The following is a 27604-nucleotide window of genomic DNA, read 5'->3' as shown; positions in this document are numbered from 1 at the left end:
AATGATGCCATGTGTGTAGCAAGGACTCAGTGTCAGAACTGGTCAGAACTGTTCACTTTCTCTTGGCCCACATACTAAGTAGCTGTTCCCTCCTGCCGTCAAACTTCCTTATTCTCATCCTTTAGCATTAAAGTCAAATCTTACCTCTTCCACACAACTTCCCAACAAGCTAAAGGAAGCCTAGGCTCAAAGGTGTCCCCTTAACAACCCAGAGCATCTTCCTTCCCTCTCCTGTAACTATGCAGACAGGAAACACTGCCTTTTCTAGACTGAGTCACTTAGAGATGTGTCTTCTTTGTGGTCAATGCACAGAGTCACACCCCAAAGCAGAAGAGACCCCAAGATCTAGAGCAGGGGAGATTTTACTAAAAGGAAAAATCCCCTTACTAAGATGGGGCAATCATCAAGGATCCTCAGGTCACACGTGCTCTTGAGCTTCCAAAGTAAACCTCCCTGGCAGTTTACCAGATAGGTCTTTTGATTGAGTTAAAGACAGTCAACTCAAATACCAGCATCATGTAAAATAAGCCATGTTTTTGGATTTGTTATAAAAGTATGTTGAAAGGAAGAACTCCTGGACGAAAAGAAAATATGCTGGATGTCAAGAGCCTAAAAGAGGTGCTGGAAAGGAAGTATCCAGTGTGGTCCAACGGAGAGAGTGACCTGAGAATGACGGCACAGTTCCTGTTTGGTGGGCAGACAACAGTGATCCCATAGGCCTCCAAAGCCCAATAAAAATACCTCTGAAGGACATTTCTCTGCCCTGATCCCATATTCATCAAGCAAACTTCCACTTTTAATTACATTTTCCAATAACTCTGATACCAGTAATTTGCCAGAAAACAGCAGGACAAGTATTATGATCTGTGTGGTGAGGACATGTCCTGTTATCAATTGGTAAATCTAACATTCTGGGGTGCATCACTCTCCTGGGTCTTTGAAGAGTCATGATCATAAGTGTGTTAATGTGACTTTCCAGCCTCAAAGAACTGAGACGAGACACTAGTCCATCACGATACTTCTCCAAAGAGCAGCAATGCCTGGAGCTCATGCCTGACGTTTTACTCAAAGTTCAGTGCTCTGTGGCATGTTCTATCATAAAATCCAGTTCTGGCAGGATAAGGGTAGATGATGTTGCTGCCATCCCACAGGACATTTACCATGTGAGTCTCTCTACTCTGAATCAGAGAAGCCATGGTCCCTATAAAGCCATCTGCAAAGCAACACATATGAAGTCACTGCATGTTTTCCACCCCACACATATTCCCACCAACCCCAAGACCAGGGAGACTTTATCCAGACAAAAAGAGAGGTCAGGATGGATGTCTGTTCTGAACCTGTCCTCCTCCCACCTACAGCTCAAAAGCCTCAATGCCAATCAGTCAACACTCTGCGTGACATTCTAGGCCCCCGCGAATCTGGAGGCCTCCGTGTGATATCATGAAGCCCACGCTTTGCCCGCCCACTTGCTATTCCTCATGCTGTTCCTTCTTCCTGGAAGGCTCCTCCCCTTCAACTTTCACCACCAAAACCCTGCATATCTTTCTACACCAGTCTGCCAGTGACCTCCACCATGAAAGTTCCTCTAGCCCTGCACTGTCCAGGACAGCAGTTACTGGCTGCATGTGTCTATTTGAATTAAATACAAATTAAAATTTAGTTCCTCAGTCACACTGGCCACATTCCAAGTGTCCAAGAGCCACATGTGGCTGGAGGCTACTGAATTGCATGGCACAGATTTTAGAACATTGCCATCATCCCAGAAAGTTCTTTTGACAGTGCTGCCCTGGCCCCTCGCCCTTATCCTCCCGTCCTGTCCCTTTCTCCTTTACAAGATTAAATATTCCTACAGGGCAGGGACTGGACCTCATTCACCTTCGTATGGAAGCAGTGTGGGCTAGAGCATCTTGCCCAAAATAGAGGATTAAAACTGTTTGCTGAAATGAATGCAATGTTGTCTCAGGAACCGTAGACAAGAATTCTAATCGTTGCTAAGAGGTCCCAGTCTAGGGCTCCCAAAAGAGGCCGAGAATCTTTGTTTTCCTATTCCCTTGCAATCCATATGGAGGTTGCAAGCAAATGACCAGGACTGGGCTGCTGGCAGTGAAGCTAAAAATAGCCATGGAGCCAACAGCATGGAGTTAGCAGGACTTGTTGCTAAGGAGACCAGTCGCAGAGAGAGCAACTAAGCAGGGGGAAGGTGTCAGATGTACACCCAGAGAGCAGAGGGGTCCAAAGGCTTGCACCTAGCGGTGTTCTGCCTTCTGGCAGCTCCTGGTTGATGCTCTAAGTGGGGCAAATGTTCCCCCTGTCCCTCCGTAACCCATCTCCATGGAAACCACCAGGACTGGGGTGAAGTACCAGCCCCTGGAAGGGAGGCCTCTGCCTGGAGCTTGTTGTTATGGCAACATCCCCCCTTCCTGTCACTCTCTCTCTCCTGGCTTCTCTGAAGGGAGAGAGGTGGGGGTCTGGTCTTGGCTTAGCCAGCATGACCAGGAAACACCCGCTTCCTGACAAGACTAGCCTGTAAGGGGCTCTCCAGAAGCTCCTGGAAGCCCGGAGAGACAGAGCTTCCTTTCTTCTCACAAGGGCCTTGCAGATCATCTCGCCAGGAGAACCCCAGACTCACTTTGGTTTAATTGCATCTGGATCACCCAAGGAGGGCTTTAAAAATACAGATTCTTGGGCTCCACCTGTGTAGATCAGCAGGCTCAGGGTGGGGCCCAGGAATCTACTAACACCTCCCTGAGTAACTCTAATACTAGCCAGGTGTGGAAACACGGAGAGCCCTGGCTGTCTCTGTTACAAATGAGGACACTGAGGCCTAGAGAGTACCCAGCCCACCGGAAGGGTCAGAGTCATTCACTGGAGACTCTGGAGAGAAGTCTGGAGAGAGGAGGGGTAGCAGAAGGAGATGGAGGTCAGCTCCCTCAGGGCATGCGCCCCAGGTGAGCCCCTCCTCTGGGCCTTTCCCGCCTGCTCCCTGTTCAAGCACAACCTGCTGCTGTTGGATGCTGGACTGTGATTTCAAACCAAAGCCCCTGACAAGCTGCCCCCTGTGGTGGAATGCGGAAGGTAGGGGGCTAGGAGTCTGGTTCTCAGAGTAGCCCAGGCAGATGATTTGGGCTGAAAGAGAAATCCATCCTCCTGAAGAAAAGCAAAAGGGTCACCATGGCAACTGCAGTGTGCTGCCTGGTTGGGCTCTATGCCATCACCCCAAACCTGGGCCCTGAAGCAGAACCTCCTCCCTGAGTCTGGGGAGAGGAACAGCATTTGGGCAAATGCGGTCGGGCAGGGGCACCCCTCTAACCCCTGCACTGACCAGTCTAGTTTTAGAACCTGTAAGGGAACCGTGCTTTATCCTGGGAGCCTGCCTGAAGCTCACCTAAACACCGGATAGGATCGGTCGGTCCTTAGTACCTGCAATAGGTAGACTTGGGGGAAGGGAAGCAAAGAGGTGCAAGAGCTAGTAGACGCGATGGGGCTCTAGGCTTCTGTTACTCACAGCCTAACTGTGTACCCAAGACCCACCACACATGAAACCACAGCCCTCATTCAAGACAGCATGCAATTAGATGGTAAATTATGTGGTAGGGATGCTTTCTACATGTGCCGAAGGAACTCAGAGGCAGCTGGGATCAGTGAAGGCAGGAAGACTCAAGGGAAGATGAAAGAGCAGAAACTAGGAATGGGCACAACCTCCCAGGTTTTTCAGACAGGAATGGCCAGATCTAGGGGGCATCTGCAACTGCATGAGCTTCCTGGCAGATGAAGGGCAGGAATGAAAAGCACAAGCACAGCCTTAGGGTATTGTTAGGGAGGGGGAGTGGTAAGGGGCTTTTTGCACTGACACTCTAGATGAATTCTTCTAAATCAAGAGAGGAAGATGCAGGATGGGGAAGCCCACCTACTGGAAAGGCAGTCCTTCCCTCTTGCTGATACCCTCACCTCCCCTGCTCCCCCCACCTCTATCCCAGAGCCCCTGGCTCCCTCATTCTCTCCCAGCCAACCCTACACTTCCCTAATGGTGTATGTTGGGAAGTCCCAGCCCAGCAGCTGCGCCATCAGGCTCTGAAGCTTTGGTGTCTGCCTTCCTTTTCCCTACAGCTCTGGGTCTGCCCCATAAGGGGAAGGCTTCTCCACAAACCCAGCTCTTCCTTCCTGCTCACTTCCACCCCCTATCCCGGAACTGCTGGGTCTGTACAACTCTACCAGTGACTGAGTCTGGGGCCAGGGAGCAGAGATGCCACGGCGAGGGGGGGAGGGTGGCAGTGCCCCATGACCCCGGATCTCACATTCCCCTTACCAGGAAATTCAACTGGGAGGGGATGCCAGGTCTTTCACTGAGCAGGGTGCTGAGCAGGGCGTTTTATAGCTGATGACGAGACCTTAAATAACCCCTAGCTTCTTTGGGTCTTGGTTTCCTAACTAGCCTAATGGAATCACATGTATCTGCTAAATATTACAGATAAGATCAAAGGAAGCCAGGAGGGACTCACATTTGAGAGGTGAGGGACTTCATGACAAGTTTGCTTTAGGGACGTGTCGATGCTGTCACTTTGCTTTAGAAACTGGACCCTGGAGAGAAGTGTTAAGTTTATACTAAGAGGCGTGTGGGCCAAAAGGAACCTGGTAAACCTTAACAGCCAGGCCTGTTTTCCCCACCCTTCCCCCACCCCTTCTCCAGGCTCCGGGGGTCAAAGGGAGGGGCCTAAAGGAGCCGCATTCAGATTCAGGCATGCAGACCCTCTCAAGTTTCAGGGTCCAAAGAGAAGACTCCAGAGGATCCCAGCAGACAGGCATTGCGGTAACTATTGCTGAAAACAGCGGGAACCCTGCCATCTCCATCCGAAAGGAAACATTTAAATTCCTGTACCAAGTCCTTTCCGGTCTTTTCCCCCAAACCCTGTTTGGAAACTGTTCCCTAGGTCTGCCGCCTTAGAGTCCATACGTCTTCCTTGCTTGTTATTCAAGATTAGACTGGCAACCCAGGCCATATCAATCACCCGTGCTGGGCACATCACTAAATTCCCAACGTGATTAACCTGGCCCAGGTAGTCATGTTTAAGCAAAATGTGCAGAGAGGCCCCCACTGCCAATGTAGGTGATACAATAAATACATCTACGGATACATCTGTGTGGGACTCTCATCTGTGCCAGATTTGGTTTACTTCTAATCATCTGAAGCTTGGTGGTTTTCAAGCTGTAGTAAGTCCCAGAATCATCTGGGGGGCCGGCTAGAAAATCAGACCTACAGGTACTGCCCCAGAGCTTCTGCTCCAGGAGTGTGCCTTTTTAATGCACTGCCCAGGTGGTTCTGGTGGGATAGCACACAATCCCACCCTTTGAGAAACACTGAAGTCTAAGAGCATCTTTGGTATATAAGCAAGTTCATTCAATTCTTGTTTTTTTTTTTTTTTTTTTTTTTTTGCCTCACAAAGCTGCCTTTCCAATAGCATCTAGCATCAAATATACAGGCAGCTGAGCTGTTATTCCTGTTTTTGCTCAATCCATCTGAGTTGCAAGTGAAAATAATATTTATACTGCCCACCATTCATGGACTAAAGAGGAACAGGGAAGAGCTGTGGCATCTGTAGAGTTGCTATTGAAGAATGGCAAGTCAGAAAAATGGTAACATTCACATGCACACTTGCGCGCGCGCACACACACACACACACACCATGCAGTTGGCCTGGGACGGAGTGCAGACTGAGAGGTGAAGGATGCGGGGTGGCCGCAGGGAGTTGACGGAAGTCAGAAAGGGCTCCACAGAGGACGTGGCGGCACGTGCCTGTAATCCCAGCTACTTGGGAAGGTGAGGTGGGAGGATCACTTGAGCCCAAGAGTTCCAGGCTGAAGTGAGCTACGATCAGAGCATGCCACTGCACTCCAGCCTGGGCGACAGAGCAAGACTCTGTCTCAAAAATTAACATAGCCCCGGCGTGATGGCTCACGTCTGTAATTCCAGCACTTTGGGAGACCAAGGTGGGCAGATCACTTGAGGTCAGGAGTTCGAGACCAGCCTGGCCAACATGGTGAAAACTCATCTCTACTAAAAATACAAAAATTAGCCAGAGGTGGCCAGGTATGGTGGCTCATGCCTGTAATCCCAGCACTTTGGGAGGCCGAGGTGGGTGGATCACCTGAGGTCAGGAGTTTGAGACCAGCCTTGCCAACATCTCTACTAAAATTACAAAAATTAGCTAGGCGTGGCAGCACGTGCCTGTAGTCCCAGTTACTCGGAAGGCTGAGGCAGGAGAATCACTTGAACCAGGGAGTCAGAGGTTGTAGTGAGCCAAAATTGTGCCACTGCACTCCAGCCTGGCGACAGAGTGAGACTCTGTCTCAAAAAGAAAAAAAACCTGTCCCCATGGACACCAATCTGCTGGCTTCTCAAAAGCAGCTTATCCAAACCCTCACTCAAAAATCCACCCCCTCCTAAGAGAAAATGTCTTAATGACCTTGGGGTAGACAGATAATTCTGAGAGATAACACACACAAACTGACCAATAAAAGAAAAAAATGGGTAAGTTGGACTTTATTAAAAACTTCTGCTCATCAGAATACATAAGAAAATGAAAAGTTCACTCCACCATCCTGCCTCAAACTTGCTCTTCCTCCAGGATTCTCTAGCTCAGATAATGAACCCTGTCAGCCCAGCCCCCGATACCAGGCAAATTTTTCCCTCCCCTCCAACCAGGACCAGTTCTAGCAATTCTTTCAAGTCTGCCTCTCATTACCTCAACTCTCAGTCAAGGCCAAATGTAATGTTCTCCTACCTGGTCCTGCTTCTAAACTTCCCCTCTCTGGGGAATCCTTACCATCCTGCCAGGTTATCTTCCTAAACTACATGTCCAATTCTCTTCCACCCCTGCTCTCCACTGCACAACGAAGCCTAAATTTCTCGCTATAGCAAGAAGACCCTTGAGGATGTGACCACCTTGCTTTCTAGTTCTCTCTCTTCTTACCCATCCTCCCTAAGCCCTGCACCCTATTGCCAGATCTACTATTCCCTAAACAACCCAGAAGTGCCTCCTTCTCTTTGCCCTCAGTCATTCCTTTTCCTGAAATGCCTTCCTCCTCTTTTACACTTTTATTTTATTTATTTATTTATTTATTTATTTATTTATTTATTTGAGACAGTATCTCACTCTGTCACCCAGGCTAGAGTCCAGTGGCATGATCACGGCTCACTGCAGCCTCGACCTCAGCCTCCTGAGTAGCTGGGACCACTGGCACACAACACCATGCCCAGCTAATTAATTTTTTTTTTTTTGTAGAGAGGGGGTCTGGCCACGTTGCCCAGGCTGGTCTTGAACTCCTGGGCTCAAGCGATCCTCCCACTTTGGTCTCCCAAAGTGCTGGGATTACACTGCACCCAGCCTCTTTTGCACTTACTGAAATTCTCAAAGGATGCCTGCCTCCTCCAGGAAGCTTCTCTCGTGCTCCTTTATGATTCATGTTGGGCTCTTATTACACAGGAGCACAGAGCAAGCCCCACGCTCTGCCTGCCACTGAGGCTTGTTGGGAACATTCCTGACTCCTCCACTTGACAATGTCTGCCTCTGGGACAGGGACTGTATCCAACTGGTCTCCCCCCACCCCTCCACTAGCATAGTATATGTGTATTTACTAAGTACGGAATTACTAAGCAATAAGTAGTAAGTACTGAGGTTCATTAACTCCTTTAACTAGTGTACTCGCCCTTTAATAAAGTGGCACAGAGGGCTCTGGCAGACCACCCCATACCTGAACATCCCACGGCCTCCCTGACAAGCAGTCTGGTTTTTAAAGCAGAGAGAACATTGGCCATTATATTTTCTGCTTTGTCAGCCCCATAGACAGTGCTATGGGAAAGTTAAAGTTGGCCTAAATATTGGAGAAACCTTGAGGTGCTCTAGACTCCAAACTCCTAGAGGATTTCTTTGACCATCTCCCTTCGGACCCCATTCCATGCCCTTCCCCCACTGTCCCTGCCAAGCAGTCCTGTTCAGGTCAATGGCGGTACCCTGCCTCTCCCTGGGCACCGCCTTCCCTGAGGTCCTTAGGTAGGGCTAGGAAGTTGCTTGCATAGTCCCTCCTTCAGTATTTCTAAAACAACCCTGCCCTTGCTACAGCACAATTCATTCATTTACTACCAACCTCTCGCAGGGGAGGGTAGGGATTCTGACTTACCTTTAAATTTGCTTCCTTAGTGTCTAGAAAATGTTGGAACATAGTAGACACCCAGACACACAAAGTGGTATCTTAAAGACTGAGCACACAGTATCTGCTCAGTAAAGGCTGGACAACTCTTTGGGTTTTTTGTTTTGTTTTGTTTTGAGACAGGGTCTCGCTCTGTCGCCCAGGCTGGAGTGTAGTGGCGCAATCTTGACTCACTGCAACCTTCACCACTCTGGCTCAAACGATTCTTGTGCCTCAGCCTTCCAAGTAGCTGGGATTACAGGCATGTGCCACTACGCCCAGCTAATTTTTGTATTTTCAGTAGAGACGGGGTTTCACCATGTTAGCCAGGCTGGTCTCGAATTCCTGGCCTCAAGTGATCCGCCTGCCTTGGCCTCCCAAAGTGTTGGGATTACAGGCGTGAGCCACTGCGCTGGATCAAAGGTTTTTTTAAAAAATAGTTTTTTGTTTTTTGTTTTTTTTGATACGGAGCCTGACTCTGTCGCCCAGGCTGGAGTGCAGTAGCGCGATCTCAGCTCACTGCAAGCTCCGCCTACCAGGTTCACGCCATTCTCCTGGCTCAGCCTCCCACGTAGCTGGGACTAGAGTAGCTGGGACTACAGGCGCCTGCCACCACGCCTGGCTAATTTTCTGTATTTTTAGTAGAGACGGGGTTTCACTGTGTTAGCCAGGATGGTCTCGATCTCCTGACCTCGTGATGTGCCCGCCTCGGCCTCCCAAAGTGCTGGGATTACAGGCATGAGCCACCACGCCCAGCTAAAAAGAGTTTTTATAAGGATGCTTCATGTATGTGCCTTTAGAAGAGACATATATGCAAGGTCTGAGAATTCACTCAAATATTTAATTTAGAATTTATATACAAGGTAATCTAGGTAACAAAGAGAGTGCAGATCATGATTCTAGTCTCACCCCCCAACCTGCCATGATGGAATTTTACAATTTCTGGGGTCATGTCACTTATTTCTGTCACATTATAAACCAGGAAACTAAAATGCCAAAAGCAGAAAGACCTCCTCACATTCATAGCTAAGGAGGGGCAGAAGCTGAGACGAGAAACCAGGCCTCCAAATCTCATTCCAACATTTTCTTAATCCAGTTTCACATCATCATCCATATGGTCATGAAAAAACAGCAATTCAAGGGCAAGGGTTCAGGACCACATGAGTAGAGCTGGGAGGGGTGGTTGGGGAGGTTGAAAGGGACCCGAGCCTCCTGGCAAAGAGGCATGGGGAACAGCCCCAACAACTGCAGGCCAGGGGCGGGAAGAGCATGCGGCAGGCTGGAAAGCCAGGCCAACTCTCTCCCTCTCTTCTAAGTGCATTCTTCAATTTCATGACAATTTCCAAGCCAGGAAACCAGGAAAACTGGGAGTGTAGGTGAGTCATTTGGGTACACAATAGAAGCAAGGTGAGATTTGGAGTCTAGTCTGGCCCACTGGGCCACTCCATTAGGATACCCATGTGGCCACAACCTACTTACCTAGATAAATTTTAGTGTTTTTTTTTTTTTTTTTTTGAGACGGAGTCTCGCTCTGTCGCCCAGGCTGGAGTGCAGTGGCCGGATCTCAGCTCACTGCAAACTCCGCCTCCTGGGTTTATGCCATTCTCCTGCCTCAGCCTCCCGGAGTAGCTGGGACTACAGGCTCCCGCCACCTCACCCGGCTAGGTTTTTGTATTTTTTAGTAGAGACGGGGTTTCACCGGATTAGCCAGGATAGTCTCGATCTCCTGACCTTGTGATCTGCCCGCCTCCGCCTCCCAAACTGCTGGGATTACAGGCTTGAGCCACCGCGCCCGGCAATTTTAGTTTTCTAATAGCAAAACAGAGGTTAAAAAATACTTCTGGCCGGGCACGGTGGCTCATGCCTGTAATCCCAGCACTTTGGAGGCTGAGGCAGGCGGATCATGAGGTGAGGAGTTTGAGACCAGACTGGCCAACATGGTGAAACCCCATCTCTACTAAAAATACAAAAAATTAGCTGGGTGTGGTGGCAGGAGCCTGTAATCCTAGCTACTCGGGAGGCTGAGGCAGGAGAATCACTTGAACCCAGGAGGCAGCAGTTGCAGTGAGCCAAGATCGCTCCACTGCACTCCAGCCTGGGTGACAGAGTGAGACTCCATCTCAAATAAAAACAAAGACAAAAAAAAAAAAAGGTTTCTTTTTTTTTTTTTTTTTTTGAGAGAGAGTCTCGCTCTGTCGCCCAGGCTGGAGTGCTGTGGCCGGATCTCAGCTCACTGCAAGCTCCGCCTCCCGGGTTCCCGCCATTCTCCTGCTTCAGCCTCCCGAGTAGCTGGGACTACAGGCGCCCGCCACCTCGCCCGGCTAGTTTTTTGTATTTTTTAGTAGAGACGGGGTTTCACCGTGTTAGCCAGGATGGTCTCGATCTCCTGACCTCCTGATCCGCCCGTCTCGGCCTCCCAAAGTGCTGGGATTACAGGCTTGAGCCACCGCGCCCGGCCAAAGGTTTCTTATATATTAAATACAGGTAACATGTTTTAGGATTGTGGTAAAAGCTAATGCTCCTGGCATAGTGCCTGATGTAAAGTAGGTGCTCAGTAAAGTTCAACACCCTTTCCCTGGTTCAGGCTTTGCTGTGGCCAGGAGCTGGCCCTGGGCCAGCTACTAGTCAGGCGCCTACCCCACCCTGCCTCTTTTTTTCTCACCACTAAAAAGTAGGGGTTGTTCTAAGAGCTGTTCTCTCTGTGCCCCAGAAGTGAAGAATCTGGTGCGCAACCAACCCATCTACTTACAGGACAATGGGGAGTCCCTTTGTGGCAACGTTCGTAGCCTATGGTAAAGGCCAGCCCTCGAAGTCACTACTGGTTACAGGCTGTCATGGGAGCCTCTAGAACTTGTTCAGCCTTTGGGTAAAGTATACTTGCTGTGCCTACTCCAAACATCATCCTCTCCTTCAAGGGGGATGTTATTTTTGAGGCCACCCTGCAAAAGGTCAGGTATGGCAAATAAGTGAGGAATGTCTTCCAGTCCAAATACCCTAAAGCTGCTACCCATACAGTTGGCTAATAATTTGGTTGGAGCCTTTACTGGTCTACTTTGCACTGCCATTTCTCCTGAACTAGACTAAAGCCCAGGAGATCACACCTTATTCATCTCCTCCTTCCCACAGCCCCTAGCACAAGGCCCCTTTACTTAGTAGGTGCGGAGTGACTGCTTATTAAATGGAATATGGCACAGCAGGGGGGACCTTCTGGACATTCATGGCCTGCTCTCCCCAGGGCGGACAGGAAGCACAGTCTGTTGAGACTGCAGGGTTGTAAAGTCAGAGGAGGCAACATTTGCTAAGCTCAAAGCAGCAGCAGCACAAATGGCCAATAAACATAGGAAAAGATGTTCAACCTCACTTATTATCTGGGAAATGCCAATTAAAAGCATAACAAGATACTATTTTCCCACCCATTTGACTAGCAAAATACTGATGTTGGCAAAGGTCTTCTCATACCCTGTTCACAGAAGCATAAATTGGCAGTGCCCTTTTTAGAGGGCAGTTTGGCAGATTTCATAAAATGTTAAATGCACATTCCCTTCAACTAGACCTTTTTCTTTCTAGGTATCTATCTTAGAGAAACAGATGCACAAAGATGTATGACCAAGGATGTTCACAGCTGCAATGCTAAATAGTAAAATATCATAAACAACATAAATGCCCACCAGTATCAGAATGGCTAAATAAAACCATGGGAATCCATATGGTGTAATATAATAGTAATTACGTGGCTAGATTGCACAGACTTACTGGAAGTCAAAAACCAAGCTGTAAAACGAAACTACAGTGTAGTTCCATTTGTGTAAAAAGAAAAGGAAAAAAAAGGACCCCTGAAGCAAAATTATGTATTTACACGCATACACACAGATAGAAAAAAATCATGACATACACCAAACTCACAGCATCAAGTACGTCTGGTGAAGGAATTAATTTTTCAGGCCAGGTGTGGTAGCTCATGCCTATAATCCCAGTACTTTGAGAGGCTGAGGCAGAAGGACTGCTTGAGCCCAGGAGTTCAAGACCAGCCTGGTCAACATAAGGGTACCCCCATCTCTACAAAAAATTTAAAAATTAGCCGAGTGTGGTGGCACATGCCTGTTTACTAAGGAGGCTTAGGTGGGAGGATCACCTGAGCCCAAGAGGTTGAGGTTGCAGTGAGCCACGATCATGCCATTGCACTCCAACCTGGCCAATGGAGCAAGACCCTGTCTCAAAATAAAATTTTGGGGTGGCAAGTTTGGGTGGACTTTTTCACATATTTGTGTAATACTTATGTAATTTAAAATACTTTCTAAAAAATTACCAAGTTCCTATTATATGCTAGCTCTGTGTCAGGAGCTTTAAATGTTGTGTGTTACCTTATTAATCCACACAACTCCGAGATGAGAATTGTTCATTGATTCAGCACACTTTCACCCTGCACCTCCCACATGCCAGCCCTGGGGGCAGAGGGTGCCCAGAATGCCTGTATTGAACAAATTTAAATGCAGAAATGGGTAGAGGCAGAAAAAAAGCTAGTGAGTGCTGCTGCCATGGGGATGCAGAGTACAGCCAAGTCTATCCACACAGGAGGAACCTCAGCTGGGGTACAGGGTAAGTAATGCCTAAGGTCCCACACCCAGTAAGCAGGACCTCACTCAAGGCAGTATTTGTTTTGTTTTTTTTTTTTTTTGAGATGGAGTCTCGCTCTGTCCCCCAGGCTGGAGTGCAGTGGCGCGATCTCCGGCTCACTGCAGCTCCGCCTTCTGGGTTCACGCCATTCTCCTGCCTCAGCCTCCTGAGTAGCTGGGACTACAGGCGCCTGCCACCGCGCCCAGCTAATTTTTTGTATTTTTAGTAGAGATGAGGTTTCACCGTGGTCTCGACCTCCTGACCTCGTGATCCACCCGCCTCCGCCTCCCAAAGTGCTGGGATTACAGGCATGAGCCACTGCGCCCGGCTTCAAGGCAGTATTTGAACTTGCCTCCAAAGGCCGCAGTAAACAGCAGCCGACCCTTAAGGTCCATGAAGGCTCTGCTATCTGCTGGGCAGCCCTGGGTGGAGGGAGTGTGTTGTATCTGAGTGCTGCGAGGGAAGGGAGGAGAGACTATGATATTCCAGACACAGATGTTTCATTATCACTATTCAATATTTATTAAGCATCTAATAAGTATAAGGATGCATGAGTTGAGGGTCCCTACCTTCAGGTTGGAAGCAGGAAAGAGACCAGATCCTAGTGCTCTAGGTACAGTAGGACATGGTACCTGCTGCCTAGACAGAATTTAGAACCTGGCTGGGGTGAAGAGATTAATGAGCGAGTCATGCCATCGATGTGCTGTAACTGAGTCCTAAAACCACCAGCAGTGACACAAACTGGAGTCAGTGGCCTCCCAGGCGAGATGACCGCCCAGCTACTGACCCCGGGTCTCTGCGCTCATCTGCCTCGCAGAGCTACAGGGAGGGCTAATGAAGCGAGAGGCCCTTCCTAAACCCTCAAGCCCTCCATCAGAGTGCCTTTTGCTCTGAGAATTAGAAGGAAGAGGAACTAAGGGATTGCGTTCCTTTGGGAGGAGGAACTGCCCCATCCCTGCCCTCCCCACAGCCCTGGCCAGCTCTGCCAGGCCAAAGAAGGTTCTCCTCAGCTCAGAAGCCCGGTGAGAACGACAGGAACACAGGATGGAGGAGATTCTGGCCCCACTTTACCCATGGAGCCTGTCCATACCAGTCCCATGCCATCCTCCAGGTATACCAGTCAGCACCCCTGGAAAAACCACCTCGAAATCAAGGGTGTGAGCCCTTGCCATGGTGGAGACCCAAGATCTCATGCTCCCAGAGAAGTGATCCCACATTCACCCACCTCCTAACTGCTTAGCCGACCGGTAGGTATTCACTGGGCCTGTTCTCCCTGCCCATTGTATTAGGCCAGACAGGGGAAGATGTGATTAACACATAAGAAATAGTGAAAAATACCCTGATGAAATATGATTCAGTGCTAAGTAATATTAACAGTAAGGAGTGCAGTGGCTCATGCCTGTAATTCCAGCACTTTGAGAGGCCAAAGCAGGCAGATCACTTGGGGTCAGGAGTTCGAGGCCAGCCAGGCCAACACAACGAAACCCCATCTCTACTTAAAATACAAAAATTAGCTGGGTGTGGTGGTGCGTGCCTGTAATTCCAGCTACTGGGAAGGCTGAGGCGAGGCACGACAATCGCTTGAACCCGGGAGGTGGAGGTTGCAGTGAGCCGAGAGATTGTGCCACTGCACCCCATCCTGGGAGACAGAGTGAAACTGTGTCTCAAAAATACAAACAAACAAAAACCCAGTAAGAGTTACAGGGATTCAGGGAAGGGAAGAGGTCATTGTGGACTGGAGAAATCTTGGAAACCTTCCTGGAGGAGGTAGCAGCTCTTGGCCTCAACCCTGAAGAATGGACTGGGGAAAGCACAGCAGGAACAATGACAGGAAGGAAGGAGCATGGCAAGGTCCCCTCCTACGGGACACTCTCCTATTAGAGGACTGTAGTGAAAGTGGGGTGGGTTGATTGTGGAGGTCGCAGGGTTGAAGACTTGAGAAATAGCCAGAGGGCATCTGACATGATGGGGGAGACAATGGGGAGCCACTGGAGGTTCTACAGCAGGGTGTGATCATGATTAAAGCAGAGCTTAGTCCTTACAGGACTAGTAAGCAGGTGAAGGAAGAGCAACAGGAGATGGAACAGACACAAGACAACAACTTCCTTCCCAGCTCCAGCATGAATTCTCACTTCAGCCTCAGGGACTGTGGAAATGTCTCATTTTCCCCATTCACTTATTTTCCAGTTCTTTCATTTTGTGGCATTCTGAGTCGTCTTAAATCTTGGGGGAGGGAAAGCCTGGAGTGGGTAATCTGGGGTGGGCTCACTTAGTAACTGGTCTGACAAGGGTGGGCAAGGAGAAGCAAGTTAAGCTAGGGAGTGCATTCTGAGGGAAGAACCCCCAGGTGGGGCACACAGCCTAGGGGAAGGGTGGGTGCAGCCTCGGGTCTGGTGGCTGCTCCCCAGTAGAGCACGGGAGACCTTCTGACCCCGCCCCACCTTCCAGCCGCATTTCCTAGCTGCTCTCTGCCCACACCCACTGTGCACCACCACAACAAACTCCCGTTCCTGAAAAGCCCATGTGTCTTGTGCCTCGGGAGGTATGTGCTTGCTATATTCCTCCCTCTGAAATGCCTTCCTCACCCCTCCCCTAAATTCCAGTTCAACCGTCAAAAGCCAGAAGCCACCTCCTGCTGATGCATAGATGACCCCAGGCAGCGTTCGTTGTCTATGCCCAGTTCAGGGCAGCTTTTTCTGCAGGCGCTATGAGCCCTCATCCTATCACGGGAAAACTAGGAATCCTCTATGCCTTCGGTAGCCCCAGTATCTTACGTGTCGCTCAGCTGTGGAGGCTTCTGGAAATCGGCTCAGTAAAGGTGCCCTGAATGAAGGGTTGCAGGCGTTGCATCCTGAGATTAGGAAGTGCTGGCTGGCCCTTCAAGTGATATTGCCTGGGGAACAGCTGGAGCTGGGTCCTGAAGGCTGGGTGGTTTGTCGGGAGGGGAGGTGCCTTTTTTGGGAGGAGGTGGGTAGTTGGATCTAGGAGGGTGGGTAAGTGGTTAGTGGATCAACACTGGCAGAGGGTGGGGGGTGGAGATCTGGGGATGCAGTTAACAGAGGTTGCTGCTTGAGATCAGCTGAAGGAGGTGGGGAGGAACCTGCAGGGGCCTTGGGAAGGCCCAGGGAGGCAGTTTCAGAAGGGCTCAAATGTCAGAGAGCAAAATGAGACTGAGAAAAGAGAAGAAATGTCTGTGCTGTTATTACACCATTTAGAAAACATGACAAAAAATTAGCCAGGCGTGGTGGTGTGTGCCTGTAATCCCAGCTACTGGGGAAGCTGACGCAGGAGAATCGCTTGAACCTGGGAGACGGAGGTTGCAGTGAGCCGAGATCGTGCCATTGCACTCCAGCTTGGGCAACAAGAGCGAAACTCTGTCTCAAAAACAAAACAAAACAAAAAAAACAGGTCTGATAGGCCGGATGCAGTGGTTCACGCCTGTAATCCCAGCACTTTGGGAGGCCAAGGCGGGCAGATCACCTGAGGTCAGGAGTTCGCGCCTGACCAACATGGTAAAACCCCCATCTCTGCTAAAAATACAAAAAGCTGGGTGTGTTGGCAGGTGCCTGTAATCCCAGCTACTCGGGAGGCTGAGGCAGGAGAATCGCTTGAACCCAGGAGGGAGAGGCTGCAGTGAGCCGAGATCTAGCCATTGCATTCCAGCCTGGGCAACAAGAGCGAAACTCCATCTCGAAAACAAACAAACAAACAAAGAAAACAGGCCTGATAGCAACAGCTGCTACTCTTGAGTCTGAGGGGGACTTGGGAATCTTGAAAGCTACCTGTGTTTTCCCAATCTTCTTGATACCTGCATCTAGCCCTTCCCTAACCCCAGGCAGAGCCCAGGAGAAGACTGTGTGACAGTCAGGGGCTGGGCCCCACATCAGAACAGGAAACCTAAATTCTAATTCCATTCTAGTCCTGTTCCCAATTCTTCATTGTGAGCTTGTGGCCAGTTATCAAACTCGGTCACCCCAAGTCACCTAGTCTGAAAATGAGATCAGTAGTTCTAAAACTTGTACTAGAACTCGTGGAATTCTTTAATTATAGCATATGAATAAGGAATAATGTTATATTAGAAGAAAATATATTTTGTTTGGAGATCTCCACATCGCAAGTCACATGTACTAAAGTCTTTTAAATTAAATCAACATTCTGGTTTTTCTGGTAATGCCTACTGTTACCTTCATTGGTTGGGAGTGGGGATGCAAATGCCAAGGGTTGAAGACTTACTAGAAAATCTTTTGAGAATTGCTGGAGCCAGCTGATGGCAATGGGAGGTCGTTACACTACTCTCTGCTTCTGCATATGTTCGAAGATGTTCATGAGTTTTACAAAGTCCGTTTTGTTTATTTTTTTTTTTTTTGAGACGGAGTCTCGCTCTGTCGCCCAGGCTGGAGTGCAGTGGCCGGATCTCAGCTCACTGCAAGCTCCGCCTCCCGGGTTTACGCCATTCTCCTGCCTCAGCCTCCTGAGTAGCTGGGACTACAGGCGCCCGCCACCTCGCCCAGCTAGTTTTTTGTATTTTTTTAGTAGAGACGGGGTTTCACCGTGTTCGCCAGGATAGTCTCGATCTCCTGACCTCGTGATCCGCCCGTCTCGGCCTCCCAAAGTGCTGGGATTACAGGCTTGAGCCACCGCGCCCAGCCGTTTTGTTTTTTGAGACAGAGTCTCGTTCTGTCACCCAGGTTGGAGTGCAGTGGCACAATCTCGGCTCATTGCAACCTCCGCCTCCTGAGTTCCAGTGATTCTCCTGCTTCAGCTTCCCAAGTAGCTGGGATTACAGGTGCCCACCACTACGCCCAGCAAATTTTTGTATTTGTAGTAGAGACGGGGTTTCAACATGTTGGCCAGGCTGGTCTCAAACTCCTGACCTCAGATGATCCACCCATCTCGGCCTCCTGAAGTGTTGGGGTTACAGGTGTGAGCCACTGTGCCCAGCCCAAAAAAGTCTTTTTAAATTTTAGTAGAGACCTAAAATTGAGAAAATGTATCTATGATCTAATTTTTTCTGGGAGTTCACTGTAACTGAGGGCAGGCCTCCATACTGCTTCTTCAAGGGAGCATAGTTTGAGAATCACGGAATTTCTGAAAGTTCTTCCAGGTCCTAAAAGTCATAATGTCTAAGCTTCTTGCCCCAGAGCTAAATGACAACAGAAACACTTCGCTCAAAGAACCAAGAGCTAAAAAAGCAAAGTCCCTGTTTCCGGGTTGCAGGACACCCAGGAGTGCAGCGACTGACTGAGAGAGAACAGCCTCAGTTCCTGAATTTCCACCCCAAACACAACATTCCACGCACAGGTGTAAGTGCCTCTCCTCCCAGACCTCAGACAGGCTACCCTTTCTCCGGGCTCTTCCGGGAAAGTAGTTTCTGCCTTCCTGGATCCCAGAGGAAATGAAAACAATCAAGCAGCTAGAACCCCCACCCTGTTCTGCACTTTTTCCCTTTTTTTTTTTTTTTTTTTTTTTGGAGATGGAGTCTCGCTCTGTCACCCGGGCTGGAGTGTAGTGGTGCGATCTCGCCTCACTGCAACCTCCACCTGCTGGGTTCAAGCAATTCTCCTGCCTCAGCCTCTCAAGTAGCTGGGACTACAGGCACACACCACCACACCTGGCTAGTTTTTTGTATTTTTTGTATTTTTTTTTTTTTTTAAGACAGAGTTTCGCTCTTGTTATCCAGGCTAGAGGGCATGGTGTGATCTCTGCTCACTGCAATCTCTGCCTCCCAGGTTCAAGTGATTCTCCTGCCTCAGCCTCCCGAGTAGCTGGGATTACAGGCGCCTGCCACCATACCCGGCTAATTTTTTGTATTTTTAGTAGAGATGGGGTTCTGCCATGTTGGCCAGGCTGGTCTTGAACTCCTGATCTTAGGTGATCCGCCTGCCTCAGCCTCCCAAAGTGCTGGGATTACAGGCGTGAGCCACCACGCCTGGCTAATTTTTTGTATTTTTGGTAGAGACGGGGTTTCACCAAGCTAGCCAGGCTGGTCTCGAACTCCTGACCTCCTTTCAGCTTCCCAAAGTGCTGAGATTACAGGCGTGAGCCACCGCGCCTGGCCTCTGTTCTGCACTTTCTCTAGAGAAAGCTCTCACACAAAGGCAAACAGATGAACAGGGCCGCCTTCCCCTGGAGGCCTGGGGTAAAGACGAAATGAGAGCTGAGTTCACATGAAGTGCCCCACGTGGTGGCAGTTTCCTCTCTTTTCCTGTGCAGCTAGGTCACCACCCACTTCTCTTTGTACCCCGTTCTCTACTAATCAAACATACAAGACAGCTCAAAAATTGTGCGTGGCGAGTTGATTTTCCTCCTCAGTCTTTCAGCCTCCATTTTCTCACCTCTCTGCATGGCTGAAGCCCTCCATGGGCTGTCCCCACCTCCCCGACCCCTAAGAAGCTTCTCTGAAAAGTCACCAGTTCCTTCCAGGTTGTCCAATGCCATGGGCATGTCTCAATGAACTCAGCTTTCCCTAGGGCTGGGCAGCCACCCTCCGGGAAAACCCCTTGCTTCCCCAGATATCGCTCTGTCCTGTCTTCTCCCTCGGTCCCCGCTGCCTGCCACTCCTCCTCTCCATGTGGCCCACAAATGTCAGGGTTTTCATGGACACGATTCTGAGACTTTGTCTCTCCTCCCTCTCTCCTTGCTGAGCCCTTAAGTTCCCATGGATTTAAATGCCAGGGTTCTGCTCTCAACTCCCACCTCTGTCACCCGTACTTCCCTACGGCCCAGACTCCAGGCACCTGGCGTCTCACACGAAGCCCTCGATTCCCACCTATCCCAAACCTCATCCTTCCCTGGGTCTTCCCATCTGAGCAAATAGCACAACCATCACCAGGTGTTCAGGCCAGACCCCCGGGAGTCCTCCTTGAGTCCACCAGTTCCCCTCCCCTCCAGTCAAGCCCTAACGATTCTAGCTCCAAAATACACCCCAAAGCTCTCCTCTGTCTCCATTGCTGCCTCTCAAATCCACATCAAATCCTTCCTGTACACAGAAACCTTCTATGGCTGCTCAGTATTGTCAGAAGTAAGCCAGCTTTTGGGCAGACCCTGCAGAGCCCTGATGTGTGGAGCCCCGTCTGCCTCTCCGGCTGCATCTGGCTCTTTCTCCTTTGCCATTTCACCCTGGCACACAGTTTGCCAAACAAGTCAAGCCAAGGCCTTGCTGATGCTGTTTCCTCTGCCTGGAACACTCTCCCCCACCCCACCCCCCACAGAGCCGGCTCTTCAGTTCCTTCAGATCTTAACTGAAATGCCACCTCCTCCAAGAAGCCTTTCTTGACCACCCCAACTAAAGCAGGCCTCTGCTATCTTCTATTTCAGCCCCTTGTTTCTTTATGTTCTGCCTGTCTCCCCCATCAGAATGTCAACTCCATGAGGGCAGGAACCATATATGCCCAGGGCCTAGTACACAGCCAGGTATACAGTAAGTGTCCAGTAAGCATCTGCTGAAGGAGCAGATGAACCAGTCATCACTGCCTAGAGATTAAGTGGTTCCCAGTAAGTTCTAAGGGTTAGCCTGAAGGGGAAACTGAGGCCCATCACTTCTGGTTTTCCAGTTCTGCAGGAAAGGCTGGGGCCCAGGCCAGAAGGCGCCTCACCTCCCTTTTCCAGCGTGCCAGCCACTCGTCCCGCTTGCGCTTGCTGATGTAGTAGGGGTCCCCCGCCTGGAAGGTGTGCCTCGGCATGGGCCGCTGACGGAGGCTGGACTCCCAGCCCAAGCCACCCCGCAGCCGGCCCCGGGAGCCCTAGGACAGAGAGACAGATATTAGGGCATTAGGGTGGGAACAGACAGACCCACCGAGGAGGCACTCACCTCAAACACAATGTGGACACTGGCTCCTGGCCAGAGAGGGCACCCCTGGGAGTGCTGGGCAGACCCTGTGTGGGCTTGAGGAGCGAGGGACATGTGTGGTGGGGGTAGGGGGCACATGGACACAGCCACAGGCCACAAAGGGAGGTGCCTGGCCTCTGGAGGGGGATGAGCCGGCTGCCTTGTTGGGGGACTTCCAACCTCCACACCCACTTCCTCTCCTTCCCACAGAGGGATGTGTAAAGGAGGAGGAGGGGCCCACCCTCCACCCCCTCACACACCCTCGCCACCCGTGTCCTTCTTCTAGAATTAGGATCCACAGAGCCCCTGGGGGTGGAACACTTGCCTCCATTTTCATGGATTCGATGTTGGTCTCCTTCTGTTCTTTGCCTGTGGAGAGGGAAGAACAAAGGGACCAGTTCGTTGGTCGGCAGAATTACTAGAGTGGCTCATAGGCCCCACCTTGTGCCTGGGGTCCCTGCCACAGGGGATGGGGGTCCTCTGGCCGTTTAGCTGTTCATGAGTTAAATATGATGGCCCACCACATGCCAGGCACAGTGCTGACCCTGAGGACCCAGCAGGGCCTAGGGCAGAGAAAGAACTCGGGCAGGGGCAGGCCTTGAGGCCCAGGCAAGAGGGAACACGAGGAAAGTCAGAGCTGGGTTTCTGGCCTGTTGACTCTGTCTCAGGTACACAGAAGGGGACTGAAAATACCCCCGTTCTGCTGCTCCCAGTCAAGAAACCTCCTTCCCCAGAGGAGGAGCAGGATGGCAGAGGGGGTGTGGAAAGTGGAGGGGGTGCAGGAAGGCCTGGGCCAGAGGGCCAGCCTGAGCGGCCTCCCTGGCCCTGCAAGGGAGTGTTTGCAAAGAGGCCTTCTGGGCATAAGGGCATGTACTGGGGGGCGGTGGGTACCGGGCCAACTGGAACAAGACCCCGGTGAAGCAACTTCCTCTCTACGAGACTCAGTTTCCTCATCTGGAAAATAAGGATGCTGGATGCGATTTCCAAGGTCCGCCTGCAGGTCCAAATATTATGATTCTATTACTAATCTCATTCTCTGTCCCTCCACTCCCTACCCCATGCTCAGGCCCCGGAGCTCAGCCTTTAATCTAGAAGACTTGAGTTTGGATTCCAGTGTGACCTGTGTGACCTCTCCTGGCCTGTTTTCCCACTGAATCAAGATAGATAAATGTTCTAAAATCATTAGGTTATGATGAGCATTAAGTGCCTAGCATGGGGCCTGGCATACTGTAGGTGTTCAATACATGTTAGTGTGGTATTGTGGCCCTGATTCCAGGTCCTGGCAGGGAAGTCTCAGCTTCCCTATTGAGACCCTGCCCTCTCGCGGTGCTTCTCCAGGCCCCCAGCATAAGGGGAGCTGCGTTCCTCCCAAGCAGCCCCCTGTACTCCCCACCAGGTCCTCACCACCCTTTCCAGGCACCCCTTCCAGGCTCAGCGCCCTGCAGGCTGCGGGGCTGACAGATTCTGCCTCCCCTAGCTTCTTGCTGGAGGTGGGGAAGTGAGCCCTCCTTCCACCTGGGCCCCTGAGCGTCTTTGTCGGGAGCCGAGAGCGTATCGGGCCTGGACCCACTGCAGGAAGGTCACTAAGGCTGGCTTATGGTAGCTTGGGGTGGGGGGAGACAAAGAGCTTGAAACGGAAAAAACAGCCCCGACTTCATCTCCTGGCTGTGAAGCGGAAGCCAGCCACAGTGTTCACGCCGCGGGTCCTCAGCCCGGGAGGCCACTCCCTTCCCTCGTGACAGGGGGGTCCTGGGCTGGGTTTGGGCTGCCCCCGGGCGCCCAAGACAGCGCTGTCCTCAGTGGTTCTGTCCCGGGTGACAGCGACTCCCGCTAGCTAGGCCCGGGAGCACCGGGGGAGGGAGGCAGGAGCGCCGCCGTGGGTGCGGGCCTGGCGCCGGGCTCATCCCGCGGGGGCCTCGTGGGCGGGGACGGGGCGTCTGTCGCGGGCACCTGTGCGCGTGGGCGGGCGCGCACTCGCCAGCGCTTTGTTCGTGACCGGCCTTTTAAGGGCTGTCTCAACTGTCTTGTCTGGCTCTGCCTCCCTGTTTCCTTTCTGTCCTCTCTCCCACCACAGCCAGCTCCCCACCTTTCTCGTAGGGCCCCCTCCAGTCTGTCCCGGGCCTCCCGGCTCCCAGGCCAGGGCTTCCCCCTCCTCCCAGACCTGGTCGCTCTGCCCGGCGAGGCTCCGGGCTCCCAGCAGGGGGCGCCTGCCCGCGATCAGGTGGCGGCCGGGGAGGGGGCGGCCTGGCGGTCTAGGCTGACACTGACCCGGCGGGGCTGCGGGGCTGCGGGGCTCCGGGGCTCGCGGTGGCGCTGGGAACCTATGTGTCAGCCCTGCGGCTGGGGCGGGGAGTGGAGGACCCCCGGGCTGGCTCCGGGACCTGGACATGGGGTTCCCGACTGCATTCTCTCCCCAGCCTGCTTTAGAACCTCTAAGGTTTCCTACCTGGGACCCACCATGGCATTTAATTACTTTTACAGATATTTATTCATTAGAATATTAGAAAATCAGGGTTGAAAGGCTTTCCCGAGTACTTGTTCAGCACTTAAATTTTGCAGAAAGCTGAGACCTGGCGGGTGGAGTGACTTAAGGCCAGAGCTGAGATGAGCTTTCAGGGGTCCGGATGCCCCGGCCAGCTCCCTCTCCGCTGCACCACTACTGTTATTTCTCGATGTGACCCCTTCCTAATTTCCCAGCCCCCAGGGTCCCCAAAACAGAACGATTTTTCCTTATGCAGTTTCCAATTGGCTTCTTTCTGGAATTTTCTCCCTGACGACTCTGCGCATGCCCACTTGAGTGATCACACACACACACACACACACATACACACACACACACACACACACACGCTTTCCAGCCTGGCCCAGCCGCCTCGGAATGCGGCACTTGTCGTGAGTCAGGGAGGGTCAGCTGCTCTCTCAGTACGGCCTATGCAGCCCAACTGCTCCTGGCCCAGGCCCAGGGTCACCACCAGGGCCAGGTGGCTGTGTCCTTCCAGTGTGGCCCTGGCAAGCCGAACATAACCCTAGTGCATCTCAGGACCTGGGGGCAGGGGAGGCCAGGGTGCTTCTAACACTTGCCTCTTAGTCTGAGCTATACTCAGCCAGAGGACACCCAAGTTCTCTTTAAAATGAACGCAAATCTCCATGACCAGGCTGTAGCCAGGTTTACCTCAGAGGGCAGTCACTGGCCTGAAAAGGGGCCCTGTGCTCAGTCTGAGCAGAGAGGGGCTTTGTGCTGACCCTAATCCAGTCTCTTACCAGTTGTATAATCTTGGGTAAGTAATTTAACCTTTCTGAAGCTTCAGTCTCCCCATCTGAAAAATAGGGATGATAAGAGTCTTCCAGGCTGGGTGCAGTGGCTCATACCTGTAATCCCAGCACTTTAGAAGGCCGAGGTGGGCGGATCACCTATAAGATCAGGAGTCTGAGACCAGCCTGGCCAACATGGCGAAACCCTGTCTCTACTAAAATTACAAAAATTAGCAGGGCAAGGTGGCGGGCACCTGTAATCCCAGCTACTTGGGAGGCTGAGGCAGGAGAATCACTTGAACCTGGGAGGGGGAGGTTGCAGTAAGCCAAGATCGTGCCACTGCACTCCAGCTTGGGTAACAGAGTGAATGAGACTCTGTCTCAAAAAAAAAAAAAAAAAAAAAAGTCTTCCTCCCATGATCACACATGGGGCATAATACACAGCAGAGCTTCTGAAACTTTCATATGCATGGGAAGCATGAGGGCCTCTTTAAAATGCAGATTCTGATCCAGCAGGTCTTCAGCAGAGCCTGCAATTCTGCACTTCTAAATCCCTGGGTGCTGCCAACGCTGCTGGTCTGTGGACCACCGTGAGCAGCAAGGAGAGAGAATGCCCAATACAGTCAATACTCAGTAAGGGAAAGCCACATTGCCACTGCCACCATCATCATTATGGCTTTAATGCTGGCGGGGGCAGGAGCAGACCCGAGACAAGCATGGGCCTGTCGGATGTTGGCTCCTGTCCCTATCACTCATCTCAACATCTCCCCTCTTCCTGATTCTTTCTCCTGGCTGTACTTTGAGCACATGCTCAGGCTATAAGAAACGCTGCCTTAAAAAGCCTGTTGCTGCTGTACAGGAGCTCATGAAAGGGGTTCCAGGAGAGCGTCCCCTGAAAAGAGACCTGGAATAACGGGAACTGAAAGGAGACCACGGCCGAGCCACATCCTCTCCCGGGCCTTAGTATCCTTCCTCATCTGATCAACCAGCTGAGCATGTGTTCTATGTCAGCTGACTGCTGGAACCGTGACCGAGCCTCTACAGCCTGATTAAGGCATTGCCCGTTGCACACTGGCAAAGCCTAGGCCACTGCCCACCCCACTAGGTAACATCTCACCAATTTCAGCTTCCAGGCAGTGCACAGTGGTCTTCAGGGATCCTACTAGCTCTCATCCCTGCCAGAATCTATGCTTCCTGGATAGCTGGGGCCACACCGGAGTGCACCAAGGCCAAAGTTTGGTATTTTTGTTTTTTTTTTTTGAAATGGAGTCTCACTCTATTGCCCAGGCTGGAGTGCAGTGGTGCAGTCTTGGCTTACTGCAACGTCCGCCTCCTGGGTTTAAGTGATTCTCCTGTCTTGGACTTCTGAGTAGCTGGGACTACAGGCATGCGCCACCAAGCTCGGCTAATTTTTTTTTGTATTTTTAGTAGAGACAAGGTTTCACTGTGTTGGCCTGGCTGGTCTCAAACTCCTGACCTCAAGTCATCTGCCCGCCTGGGCCTCCCAAAGTGCTAGGATTACCAGCATGAGCCACTGCGCGCAGCCTCAAGGCCAAATTTTGGAGGTCAAGGAGACTTAAAGAGTTTTTGCCTACCATACTCAGCACTAAGATTCTAAGGAAGATCCACCTGTCTGAAAGTCCCAGACCCAGGAATCATCCTTGACAGCATCTCTCCCTCACCTCTCATGTCCCTGGCATTTGTCCCCTCCCTTCATCTCCGCTGCCATCCTGCTTCCCAGCTCCTCCATTCCATCCCAGGATCCAGATGACATAGTGAGCTTTTCAAATTGCAAAGCTGATTACATCACACATACACACTGTCCGCCCCACCCCCACCCCCACCTCCGCACCCCACCCCCGCCCCCAGCCCCAGCAGCCACCTTGAAGGCCTGGCCTGTCTGCCCCAGCACTTTCCACACCCTTCTCCTTTGCTCTCTACACTCTAGCCTTGTGACATCTGTCAGTCTGCTGGGTGCCCTGCTCCCTCCCACCTGGGAGCCTTCTTCCCTGTTCTCACTCTCTTCCTCTACCCCTCACCCAATGGACTCCCTCGCCCTTCAGCTCAGGCTGGACAGCCCAGGCCAACTCAGGTTCTTCATTGTAGTTCCCCTGGACATGTTTCACTTCCCTTAGAGCGCTTATCTCCATGTGTAATCCCATCTTTTTAAGCGTGGATTTCTCATTAATGTCTGTCTCTCCAGCTGACTGTGAGGTCCTTGAGGGCAAGAACCAGGTTTTTGTTCATAACAGTTTCCCTAGTCCCTGGTATGGATCCTAGCACACCCTGAATGGGTGTTTTAAGAAACACCTGTTGACTGAGCGATGCAGGAGCCCTTGAGAACAACTAGAAATGGAAGCAGGGAAATCCCAAAGTGAAAACAAACCCTCAAGACCAGAGAACAGCTTTGGGGCTATGGCTCCATGCTGCAGGGCAGGAAGGAATGCCATGACCCTGGGTAGCAGCTTGGCAGGAGTCATCGTGGGGTCCTGGGAAGCGAAGTCAACTGCAGTCAGCCCATGAGGAACACCACATTTGGGAGGGCAGGGCTGATGGGTTCTCTCACACACCTGGCATTGTTAATGGGAAGAATGGTGTCTTCTCCCTTTCCTCAGCTGTCTCATTCCTCTCAGGCCCTTCCCACTCCCAGGAAGCATCAGACAGTCCAGGACCCGTCTCTGCACCAAGCCCCATTCCAGGACAGTGGAAAATAGTAGAAAGGCACAAGACCAGGACTGAATGAGCCCTGGATCTGCCACTTAAGGTTGGGGCTCCATGAGCAAGTCACATCATCGCTTTAAGCCTCAATATTTTTCTCCTGAAAATGAGGATAATCATATCTCTTGAATAAGATTGTTAGAGGAGTAAATAAAACAACTAATACAGATTCCCTCTGTAGTGTTCTGCACCTAGTGGGAGCATCATACATCTTTTTTGAATAATAAATGAATAAAAGCTTCTTAATAAGTTTGAAAATTTGTATTCTGGTTCTCTATCCTGCATGAACATTAGGTTGGATCCATGCAAAATAAGTTACGCCAATTAATCAATTTACTCATTCCATCATACACGCTTGGAAGGAAGACTTTTTGAAATTAAAATGCACATATGCAAAACAACCTGGCAGGGCCCTGGGAGGATCAAATGTGATAATGTATGAGAAAGCGCTTTGTAAACTGTGAAGCCCTGTACAAATGCTAGTTGTCCTCATTACTAACATGTTTACAGCTCGGTTGGCCCTGAAATTGCTGGCTTAACCTGAAAGAGAAAAGTGGGCAACTTTCCAGGCTTCCAGGGTTAGGCCAAAAAGTCCCCAGATGAAGAGGCCTGGACTGGGCACTACACAGAATACCCTCACCCAGCCCCCTCCCCATGCCACTGTCACAACCAAATTTCCAGTCGAGTCAGCCCAACTAGGGTGGGCTTAGGACCTCTGCACTCAGGGAGGCAAACAGGGTGTCTGCTGCCCTTGAGTACCCAGGCCATGGACTACAAATACAGCAATCCCCAGGAGCTGCAGGGCACGTGGGAGAGTGAGCAGGCCAGGCAGAGCTGCAGAAAACTAAGGCCCACAACCAGCCACAGAAGGCGATGGAGGGACAGCCATTATCCCAGTCTAGCAATCGCTGGCGTTACGAAAGCCCACTGTTGCCAGATCTAGCTTTTTTTTTTTTTTTTTTCATGAGAAGCCAAAACTCCAGATTTTTATGTGAAATTTTTTGATTT

General features: G+C 51.0%; 1 protein-coding gene and 1 long non-coding RNA gene across 14 annotated transcripts in view; one reads left to right on the top strand and one right to left on the bottom strand.

Moving 5' to 3' along the window:
* DNMT3A (DNA methyltransferase 3 alpha) overlaps positions 1-27604 on the bottom strand; it is a 109275-nt gene that overhangs the window by 20468 nt on the left and 61203 nt on the right. For 9 of the 13 annotated variants that reach the window (XR_003721836.2, XR_003721835.2, XM_015111837.3 and 6 more), the window contains exons 5-6: positions 20952-20995; positions 20394-20540 (exon numbers count right to left, since the gene is read on the bottom strand). Coding sequence is in view for 8 of the 13 variants with exons in the window: in XM_015111837.3 (XP_014967323.1) it covers positions 20394-20540; positions 20952-20995 (191 nt within the window). In the remaining 5 variants the exon portion in view is untranslated. Of the gene's footprint in view, positions 1-20393; positions 20541-20951; positions 20996-21517; positions 21621-22030; positions 22218-27604 lie in introns of those variants that run through there. The other 4 variants (XM_028831922.2, XM_015111841.3, XM_077960002.1 and 1 more) reach the window with 2 other exon arrangements.
* Positions 14503-18319, top strand: LOC144333888 (uncharacterized). Its single transcript, XR_013403020.1, has 2 exons — positions 14503-16114; positions 17544-18319. It is a non-coding gene; the product is annotated as an uncharacterized LOC144333888 (long non-coding RNA).

Source organism: Macaca mulatta, chromosome 13 (assembly GCF_049350105.2).
Source record: "Macaca mulatta isolate MMU2019108-1 chromosome 13, T2T-MMU8v2.0, whole genome shotgun sequence".
NCBI lineage: Eukaryota > Metazoa > Chordata > Mammalia > Primates > Cercopithecidae > Macaca > Macaca mulatta.
This window is presented reverse-complemented; position numbering and strand designations above follow the sequence as displayed.